The 11,025-nt window shown below is 47.5% G+C and overlaps 1 protein-coding gene across 5 annotated transcripts in view; it reads right to left on the bottom strand.

Annotated features, from left to right (window-relative positions):
- Window positions 1–11,025, bottom strand: part of Mprip (myosin phosphatase Rho interacting protein) — a 143,837-nt gene that overhangs the window by 9,181 nt on the left and 123,631 nt on the right. For 3 of the 5 annotated variants that reach the window (XM_047543197.1, XM_047543200.1, XM_047543201.1), the window contains 7 exons: window positions 8,044–8,191; window positions 6,937–7,054; window positions 5,668–5,827; window positions 4,314–4,433; window positions 3,135–3,221; window positions 2,296–2,458; window positions 636–721 (listed from right to left, as the gene is read on the bottom strand). In XM_047543197.1, coding sequence (XP_047399153.1) covers window positions 636–721; window positions 2,296–2,458; window positions 3,135–3,221; window positions 4,314–4,433; window positions 5,668–5,827; window positions 6,937–7,054; window positions 8,044–8,191 — 882 coding nt within the window. Of the gene's footprint in view, window positions 1–61; window positions 128–635; window positions 722–2,295; window positions 2,459–3,134; window positions 3,222–4,313; window positions 4,434–5,667; window positions 5,828–6,936; window positions 7,055–8,043; window positions 8,192–11,025 lie in introns of all 5 variants that reach the window. The other 2 variants (XM_047543199.1, XM_047543198.1) reach the window with 2 other exon arrangements.

Here is an 11,025-nt window from a genome sequence, read left to right as displayed (position 1 = left end):
GCAGTGCATGCAGAGAGCCGCCCCTGCATGGGCAGGTGGGCAGTGGTGAGAGGTGGTTTACCTACACGACAGGGGACCTGGAAGCGGGCGCGAGTCAGTTATCCCATGAGACCTGCTCAATTACGGACTGTCAGGGGAAAAAACAAAAATAAGACACACACACAATCAATCCTAAATGCAACATGCTGGCCAGGCCCCCCTCCACCCATCCTTCCCCAGAGACAGACGAACACCAGACTCCGGGGAGCACACTGAGGATCGGCTACTGTACTGAAGGAGGGCAGGTGGCTTTGTCTCTCAAAGGCAGGTGGCACCAGTATTACGACAGGGACAAACAAGGAATAATACAGACAAAGTAGATGCAAGTACGGGTTGGGGTGAAGCCCAGCCTTGGAGGTAAAAGACAAATGCTCTACACCCTGCTCCTTGCAGCCCTGGCCTCCTGGTGTTGTTGCCAGATGGTAGTTCATGAAAGAGACATGAAGCTTGAACCAGTCCAGCAGGGTGACTGTGCAGGCGGGCTGGCTGCAGGACCCAGGGACTCTGCTGCTGGCACCATGGTAAACTTGGCCTTGGCCTTGCTTCTCTCCCCAGCATCCTTGAGTTCCACCCAACAGAGGCTGGATGCCACTCACCTTGGACCTGATGCTTCTAAGCTGCCTGGTGACACAGGATCTGTCTTTCTTCAGGAAGTCAGGATTGCTTTTAGATTTCATTATGTCTGAAGGAACAAAGAGACTTATTACCTTTTGTTTTCTAAACCCTTTGGACCAGACTGAATGTTTAAAAACTTCCAAGTTTAATCCAACAAAGAACATTTAGACATTTCCTTGAATGGTTGTCTGCAGGAAATCAAAGCCCACAACCATCACACACAGTAGGCTTTTCTGGAATACCATAAAGCACCAGAACATGGGGAGAGTAAGCTGGTTCCTGGCAGGGCTTTAGCTGTGCAAATGCTGAGTGATGTGTACTCTCATCAGGAGACTGAGTCTCCCACTCCTGGCACACCAGCTGGTCCCAAGATCTGTTCATTCCCAGTTGCCTCCTGATGACACAGGACTATCACAAAACAAGGTAAGGTCAGGTTCTTCTCATGATCTGCCCCCACTGAGACAAAGTCTACTCCTACACATACAAAACAGACACACACTGGTCATACCTATGCATCTTCTGCATGTAGAATTTTTTGTTATTAATCAAATACATTATGGTTCTCTTTCAACATCATAACAAAAATATCTAAAATATTATGAACTGCAGGTCTAGCCACGTGTGGTGGTGCATACTTGCTGCCTGCTATTTGGGAGGCTGAGGCAGGTTCAAAGCCAGCCCCAGCAACTTAGCAAGACATTGTCTCAAAATCAAATAAAAAGGGCTGGGGGTGTAGTTCAGAAACAGCAGCTTGGGTTCAATCCACAGTCCTGTGTATCACGAACAGCCCTCAATCTGTGCCATACTGTGACTGCTGTTTTCGGCTCTTATACATGAATGATCAGTAACCTGTTTGCTCCTTGCTGTATGCTTGCTTTTTCAGCAGTTATCTTGGTAGGGCAAAGGTGTGCATGCTTTCCCCTAATTCTAGAACTTTCTCTCTGTGCCCTGGACACCTTGGCTACCTCCTTAGAAGCAATCACTGATATCATTTCATTACCCTCCAGAGTTGGTCTGTTTTGATTTTAGATTTTTCTATATACTGCATGATGGCCTTCCAGAAAGAGTGGTCATTCCCCCAACACCAGCAATGCATATGACTTTTCTTCCAAGCCTATGCCTGTCAGTATTCCATGGCTGGCTGACAGAACAAATTACTTTTTGGTGGTTTTTTAAAAGGTCAACGTGAAGGTCAAGTGGAGTCATGGATTATCTGATAGTGCCTGACAAGACGTAGTTCTTCAGCCTCCCTGTGTCTGTCTCACAGAGCCACCAGCATGTTTTTAGTCAACCAGGAAAGGAGTCAGTCCTGCTGTTCACTTAAGAAGCAAACGGGTTTTCTCCCCTGCCCCACTTGGGACGATTACAGATTTTATAATAAAACCCTCAGTCCAAGCATCTAGCAAGAGCTTCTACCCAGTTGCTGAGTTCTGTAGGAAAACAGAAAAACCAGAGTGATCATTATTGTGGAATTGTGTACTGACAGGGCAGGAGGGTGGTCCCTACATCCCGAGCCAGTGTACACAAAGCCCTTGTTCTTCTAGTCTGTGGGGAGATGCAGGTCTACAACAAGCACTGGGATTCACTGGCTCTGAGTCAAGCACCAGGAAAGCTCTGTGAATAGTAACCCACAAGACTCACCATATCCCGCCATAGCAGGACTCTCAGGGGACTTTTCTCCCAGTGCTTCCGTAGCTGCTTTCAGCTGCTCTTTCAACTTGCTAATGTCGCAGTCTGCCTTGGCCTTTGCAATGCTGAGCTCTGTGTAGATGTCTTTGTATTTATCACTAGCATACTTCTTGTCCTAAGGAAAGAGCAGATAAAAGCTAATGGAAGTTAAAGCCAGGGGGAGGAGGCTCACATGGAACCCTGGCCTGTCCCCATCAGGGCTGTAACTGTGGGAGAACTGGCTATGGGCCAGGAGCCTGGTCCTTGCACCTCCATAGGACAGGAACATGTGCATCTGTCTGCCAGAGGCAGAAACTGAACACAAAAGAAAAGAAATGGGGACTGTGGACCCAGGCATGGCACACACCCCATCTGCCCAGTCCTCCATTGCCAGACCAGTTCCAGTACCCTAACCTTCAGGGGCTTAAGTCAGGAAAACCCTCTCTGTCTTGGATTTTCTAAGTGACTGGATTTCTAAATGACTCGGATTTTCTAAGTGACTGGACCAAGGATTCTATTACTGAAGCAAATGGGGTGAGCCTGATCCAGCTATGAATGGGAGGTCAGGCCTTGCCTCACCCCAGGACATTCCCCTGGGTATCACTGTTCTGATGAACCCCACAGGAAACACATGTGACAACAGCTACATGGCCAGGCCAACAGGCTGCTGATTTCCCCAGCACCTATTTTCAGGCTGATGTTTTAAAAGAACTTGACTAAGAAAATTTGGTCCTCCCCAAAGTAAAATCTACCCTAGAGTGGTCATGCTGAGCCACAGGGACAAAGCCTGCCTTCCTCAGTGTAGCCCTTACCCGCAGTGCTGTCTGGAGCTCATCCTTGAGAGAGCTGATCTCCTGTTTCAGGTACTGTATTTCTGATTCCTTGACCCGCAATAATACCTACAATGAGAGAGAAATCAGGGACTGGCATTCAGGAGCCAAGGACCCTCCAGGGTCCTTGCACAAACTGAGAGGCGAGAGGATGATCCTCCACACACCAGGGAGCAGGACAGCTGTGCCCACCTTAGAGAATTTCATATTACTCAAAGCTTCCATATTCCACATAGAAACAGAAGAGGGAAGAAACCACTGCATTCCCTGCCAAGACCCGAAAACAGCTCAGCCTGGGGAGGCCAGGAGCCATTGCTGCCAACTTGCTCATCTCCTGAGACTAGCACACAGGCTTAGGAAATGCTGCTCCTGTAGAAACCTCTTATCAGACTCATTCAGTACTCATTAGTGTGAAGGATTTTTAAGATATAATTATCATCTAATAGAGAGAAATCTACATGAGTTCTTAAGAGGATACTTTAATACACCAGAATCAGTTACTCTGATTTAAAAAGAACTCCTGGCTCCTAAGATGTAGAGTATAACAGAATCTCAGGGCCACAGCACTCATGCAGCTATAAAATGGGTCACTTTATGTGGCCAGTGTTTGTGGTGAGATAGAAACAGGGTGGAGCTGGCAGGCAGGTGGAGGGAAGATGGGGTTTTACATCCCCATAGCCTCGCCAGGGGGTCCTGGCTCCTGCCTGTGGACCTCAGGCTGCCTGGCAGCTAACTGTTCCCTTGCCATTTTGGAATTACTTTTGGATCTTCCTATGTTCCTTCATGCATGCTGTCTTTAAGTCTTTTTTGTTTGTTTATTTCTTAGGGGGCATGTCTGGGAATGGAGGCCCTAGTCTTACACATGCTAGGCAAGCCAATGAGTCACTGAGTCATATCTTCATACCCTTTCTTAAAGTCTATCCTGCCAATGTTGAAGGGCCACATCTTTTTTTAATTTAATTTTTATTTTTTTGGTTGTTGATGGAACTTTATTTTATTTATTTATATGCAGTGCTGAGAATTGAACCCAGTGCCTCACACATGCTAGGCAAGCACTCCACTACTGAGCCACAACCCCAGCCCCAAAGGACCACATCTTGAATCCTCTGGGGCTCCTCTGTAGCAAGGCTGAGTAGGGCAGGGCCTGATTCTTGACAGTACCTCTAACTCATAGGCATCCTTGCCCTGTGTGAGGGGCGACCCCGAGGCTTCTCCACCACCATCCCCCGTCAGTAGTGTCCGTAACCGTGTGATTTCCGCAGCCAGGCGGTTATTCAGTTCCTGGGGGACAGCAACACAACACAGCAAAAGTCATTCCACAGAGCTGCACAATGTGACCTGGAAAAATAATTTCTCACCAACAACATGGAGAGACCCCAAGCATAAGGGTCACAAGCAGTGTGTGTGTGCATCACTGTGTCTGAGGTCCAACATTTGAAGCTCCACGCCTGTGATGTATAGTCCTCTAAAGGTCATTTATGTGGGTAGGATGTAGAATGTTGGTATTGGTAGAGGACTGGTTCTAGGACCCTTCTCTCCTGTACACTTTAAACTATCTCTAGATCACTTATGACATGCAATACAATGTAAATGCCATGTACACAGCTGTACTGTATTATTTGGGGGATAATGATAAGGAAAAAAATGTGTATGCATTCAGTGTGGCTCCAACTCTTGACCCAAATATTTTCCACATGTTGGTCAAAACTATGGATGCAAAATTCAGATATGGAGGGTTATTTGTATCTGTAGAGTTGTATAAAGATTCCACAAACCTTAACACCTGTCTGCTATAATAAAGTGTCTGCTTGTTTTGTGGTTTATCCCACTTGAGTTCCTACAGGATTTGGCCAACCTGCCTCTTTTGCCAGACCTTCTTTCCAACTGACAAGCTGTCATCTTCAAGCCACTGCAGAGGTTAGGTGAGCAATCTCACATTCAGCCCTGTGTGGCCTAAGCATCAGGCTGTGTGCTGGGGGCAGGGAGGTCAAGCAGGGTGGGCTGGCAAAGGGCAGTTTAACATGTGCCACAAAGGAGCTTCCACTGACCTAAAGTTACTAACTTGTACCCTTCGGCTAGCCAGGATTTAAATGTACCTCAAATTTCTGAGCAGCACAAATTTTAAGGGAATGATCTGACAAAAATAAACACAAGAGAGTGTGATCCTGACCCTGAGTAATTTAAGCTCCATTCCCCAAGGAACAGGATACTTGACTCTCAGGGATGAGCCCTACACCATGCCTGGCAATGAACCAGAGATTCAGAGAAACCACTAGACTCTTGGTCTTAGCAAGAGAGATTCCAAACCCCAACAACTGGTATGAGACAGGACAATCTTGCTCTGGCCATATACAGTGAGTTTCTAGCAACATGCTGAGAACTACCAGATGGTCACTCACTATGTGGCAGGGATGACTTGCAGGTTTGGAAAGCCACTCCATGGCTCAGAGACCCTCAGGACCACCTTGAGGGTGAGGTCTGGTCCCAGCTCAGCCTCACCTGACTTCAGGCTCACCTGGTTGTGGGCGTTGAGTTCCTGGTTCTCACGCTGGCACTGCCGCAGGGCCTGCCGCTCGGCCTCCAGTGCCTGGGCCAGGTGGGCATTCTCCAGGCACTTCTGTGAGTACTGCTCCGAGAGGACCTCTAGCTCCCGCTGCACCGACTGCAGCTCCTCCCTGGGGAGAGGGGCGCTCAGCCCTCCACCCTCGCTCCAGGACCCAGGCCCCTTCCTACACCCAAGGGTCAACTAGACACTACAGTCATGCAGCAAAGGGCAGGCACAGCCCATAGGATGTCAGGGACACCCTGTTGAAATGCATTCCATGTCCTTCCTGGTCATCCCCCACAGGCAAGGAGTTCTAAAATGACACTTCTCTGGTGATGCCACTAGGGACAGAATTCAGTCACCAATGGCGACAGGGATGTCCTGTTTCTAAGAGAAATCAGGCAAATAGCTCCTGACTCAGGAGCTATCTTCAGTAAGCCTACTTTTGCCATCCCCTGAAAACCCAGTAGCTGTGCAAGATGCAGAAAACCAGCCCTTGAGATGCTGTTCTTGGCCATCCTGGATCCACAAGGGCCAACTTCCCACTGGTGGAACCAAGGATGAGCCACCCAGGCGTTGGCACCTGGTAACCCAGCCCAGTCAGGTGAGCATGGCTACTTGACAGGATGCCACCTACGCTGCCGTGGCCTTGGTCCCACTGCACTGACTGCTCCTGAGGCAGGGACCTGGCCTTTGACACATCACAGAGACCTTGGCACAGTCTAAGATCCCCAAGGCCAACCAAGGGCCCCCAACTGCATCAGTTCTACAGAGGGGGAAAAAAAACAAAAAAACAGGGACTGCTCTGGTGTATTCTCCCCATCCCCCCACTTATGTAAAGGGAATCAGCACCTACAAAGTGACCACAGAGATTGTTGTCACTTCGGCTACAAATAGTCATGGAGCCCAGGTACCAAGCACCAGCCAGGTTCCGTTTCTTCTGAGCTGATGGAGCCACTGATGGAGAATAAATTGTGAGGTGGCTTCTGATATCACCCTGGACAATCTAGGTTTTAAAAGTTCATCTGTTGTACCTCTTTGGGTTTTAGTGATTAGTCTAAGTATACGAAGCCTCAGGTGGGCTGTTTTCCACCACTAGAGAGGAAGGTGGTCTGGTGTGCCCTTAACACCATGGCCTCTCCTAAGACCAACCCTCAAGCTCTCACAGAGACCCAGGAAGGCAGGGATCTCCACCCATGGGCCTCCCCCAGGGGCCCTGCCTAGGGTTGGGTGACTCACAGGTACTGTCGCCTCAGGGCTTCAATGTCCGAGTTGATGCTACTGATTTGAGACCGCTGGCTCTTCTCCAATTCTCGCTCCATCTCCTCCCGGTGGGCATTCTTCATGGCTTCAATGGCTGTGGGTAAGGACATGGTTCTCAGCATGAAGAGGATGGGGCTGCATATCCAGCAATGCACCACCACTGGGCCAAGGTAAGTCAGGGCAGTGTGACATGTGAACACCATTGATGCTGCATTCATCAGGAACTCTCTGTGAGTTGCCTCCCACAACCAAATTTCTGAGGGGAAATTCCAAACCAACTCCTCCACAGGGGAAGTAGGTGCATTATTTTTGGTGGTGTACACCTGCAATTCAGGAGGCTGAGACAGGAGGATCCCAAATCAAGGCCAGCCTCAGCAATTTAGTAAGACCCTGTTTCAAAATAAAAAGGGCTGGGGATGTGGGTCAGTGGTAGTGCACCCTGGGGGTTCAACACCACGACACCAAACTGATTAAATACCAATGTTAAATTCAAGTACGAGTTTATACAACATACAGTTTTTTCCAGAACTTCTACTTTCTTCCTTGACACTTACATAATGAGTCACTGTAAGTTATTAACCATAAAGAGGGAAGGCAACACCACACCAAACTGATTAAATATCAATGTTAAATTCAAGTACGAGTTTATACAACATACAGCTTTTTCCAGAACTTCTACTTTCTTCCTTGACACTTACATAATGAGTCACTGTAAGTTATTAACCATAAAGAAGGAAGGCAACACTGCAGACAGGATGGGCTTGCTCAGGGCTGTGACAGTGTGTTGCCAGGGAGAAGCTGCTGCATCTTTATACTCTGGTGTTAGACCCCAGAGGGGTCTCCTACTGATGGGTATCTGTTGCAGGGGCTGGAGAGGAGGTCAGTTCCTCTAAGAAGCCAGTTGTGCTGGAGTGCTGGCCTTCAAAGGACTCCTCAAACCAGTCCCTGCCTCAGATTGAAGAACACCTCTCTTCAAAATAAAGCTTCAATCCCAGACAGAGGATCAGCAAGGCTGGTGGTTTCTGAGTTGCAGGACCCACCCAGGAAGTGGGCCAGATGCTGCCCTCGGCACCCCAGCCCCACCTGAGATGGTGGCAGCAGTCTCCTCAGCCAGGAGGCGGTCCTTCTCTTCCCGCAGCTTCTCCAGCTCCCGCTGGTGCTGCCTCTGTAGATCTTCTATCTTCTTCTGGTGTGTTTCTTCCATTGCAGCAAAGCCCCGCTCACATGTGGCCTGCAGAATGCAAAAGGGGCTTATCGATTTCTCTATTTGCCTGCACTGGGTGTCCTGTGTAATAAATGACAAGCAACCCTGCCCTGTCCAGACCCAGTGATAACTTGCATTCACTGCACATCCTCACAAAGGGCTGTGCGGGGAGCAGGCTCCTAGGGGTGGTGTGGAGATCTCACATGGTCTTCTTAGCCACCAGGCAGCTGAGAAAGGTGTTCACTGCATATGCTCCCCATCTATTTTCTGCAACTGCTCGAATCCCATTCTCAATGGGATGCTGACATTGTGGGTGGGAAGAGGGTGTGGAGGGGATTTAAATAGGCCAGCTCGGGGCCTGTGCACATTACTGCAAGGTGGAATTGACAGGAGGGAGGATGGAACACACATGCTGGCTGCAGGTGGTGTGGAGTGACAGATGCGCACATGGTGCTCTCACAAATGGGTAAGGCTTGAGGGAGCCAAGGCCATCGTGGGGTGAGGCACAGTCTGGCTGGGGGGCCTCCATCCCCTGTGGGCTGGTGGTACACAGGGCCCATTTCTGGGAGCTGGGGGGGCCTGTCCCTGACACTAGCCAGATGGTGACCTCAAGCTATTGTTTAACTTGTCAGATGTCCACTGAGAGTCATAACAGACTACAGGATCCCCTTCCTGCTAGCCTGTGTCTTTCTCTTTTCTTTCTTTTTTTTTTTTTTTTTTTTTTTTTTTTAGGAAAATAGGAAATCTCAACTAACTTCAACAAGATACAACAGAGGGACGGCCTCATTATAAACTGGCAGGGCATGGGTATGCCACAGGAGGAGACCAAAGTATCCCAAACAGCCAGAGGAAGTCCAGGCATGGCCTATCAGAGTTGTACTAATGTATGTCACGTGGTTGTGAGTGGCTAGAGCATGCAGCTACTTTGAGCATGGAAGTGCATATTCTGTCTAAATCCACTTCTGGGCAAGGATCAGGTCTTTTTCTTTTCTTTCCTTTCTTTCTTTCTTTCTTTTTTTTTAATTGTTGTTGTAGAGACACAATACCTTTATTTTATTTATTTTATATGGTGCTGAGGATTGAACCCAGTGCTTTACACATGCCTCACTGAGCTACAAACCCAAGCCCTCGCCTTTTAAATACTAGAAGAATGTGGCCACATTGCTTTCCAAATACAACTAAGAGGGGAGGGGACTTCCCCACTTGAGGCTTTAATCCAGTATCTACTCTTTCTGCCTATGGATTCAAGAAAGGATATCAAGAATGCTTCAGTATCATCATGCTTCAGTATTTTTCTCTAAGATCCTCACAATATGAGCCTTTCTCAGAATCTTCATTCAGGATTTTCAAGTTCCTGGTCAGAGCCTGCACTTCACTGCAATATATTTGCTATGTTAATAAAGGTCTTAAATACTGTTCACCATTAATGAGACATCCCTTCTCCTAGCAGCTCAACCCTGGAAGACATCTGTTTCCTGGGCCCTCCTTTCCTCTTGCTGCCTTTGTACCATAGGACAGCTGTGGAAATCCTGGGGTCTAGCCCAATCTGATGGGAGCTTTCTAGGGCCAGGCTCCTCATTCTGCCCCACATGCTTGGTTCAGTCACAGCTTCTCAGGTATGATATATCTATCACTTGGACTAGAAGCATTTCCAACTCTGGATTTTATCTTAAATTTTGGAATATTTGCATACATAAGATACCTTGGAGATGAAGCCCAAGTCTAAACATGAAATTCACTTAAGTCTCAGGTACACCTTATACACAGGGCCAAAAGATAATTTTGCACAGATATTTTAGAACACCTCTGTCTTGACCATGACCTATCACATGAGGTCAGGTTGACATTTTCTACTTATCTTGTTGGTGCTCAAAAAAATGCTTCAGATTTCCACATTAAGGATATTTACCTTAAGGATATTTACACATTAAGGATATTTACATTAAGATTTATTTATAAATCTTATTTTGCTTTTGAGTGCTTTGGAATACATGATGTTAAGATAAAAATTTTTTTCTAAAACTTAAAAGACCAAGCTCCTTCTTTATTAAACACATTAAAAAAAAAAAAATTAATCCAGGGCTGAGGATGTAGTTCAGTGGTAAAGCACTTGCCTAGCATGTGTGAAGCCTTGGGTTTGATCCCTAGTACAGGGCGGGGTGGTGGTGGGGAGCAGGGGTCAGGATCTGTAAAAAATTTTAATTTTAAGTCAGTCTTCCCTGAGATCAAGAACAATTCCTCAATGACTATGATACACAGTTGTGCAAGTGGTAGGGACACTAACCTGTGGGTGTCAGAGGGGTTGTGGGGTCAGCACCCCCAGTCTTTCTGACCCAGGCTAAAATCTGCATAAAATAACTGCTACCAGTCAGGTTCTCTCAAGAAGTTGTCTGGTTATAACTCTGCATATATCCAAGGGTCAATGAGAATACCACACATGGGCTGCAAGAGCTCAGGCACAGGATGGTACATACTATGCAATGATGGCTTGAGATAACATTGAGAAATGTTCAAGCCTTTGATGTCCCCATCCAACCTGTGTCACCTGCATCACCTGTGTCTGAGGAATGTCCCTGCTGGGCAACCCTAGGCCCAGAGCAATGGTTCTGATGTTTTGTTAACTGGTGGCATGATATTCACAGTCAGGTGACTAACATGAGACTGGAACAGCCAGCCTGTAGAGAAGGCTCTCGTGATACCAAGGGAAAGCAGGTTACTGTGGCCCAGGGGTACACAGGTGACTGCAGAGAAGGCAGTAAGAAATGATTTGGGATCAAAACCAAGGTCTTGCCATTTTCTTCTTTTTCTTTTCAGTTTTTTGTTTTGTGGTCTTGGTGACTGAACTCAGGGTCTTGCACATG

This window comes from Sciurus carolinensis, chromosome 3, assembly GCF_902686445.1.
Source record: "Sciurus carolinensis chromosome 3, mSciCar1.2, whole genome shotgun sequence".
NCBI lineage: Eukaryota > Metazoa > Chordata > Mammalia > Rodentia > Sciuridae > Sciurus > Sciurus carolinensis.
The sequence above is the reverse complement of the archived record's forward strand: the minus strand, read 5'-3'. Positions and strand labels throughout refer to the sequence as shown.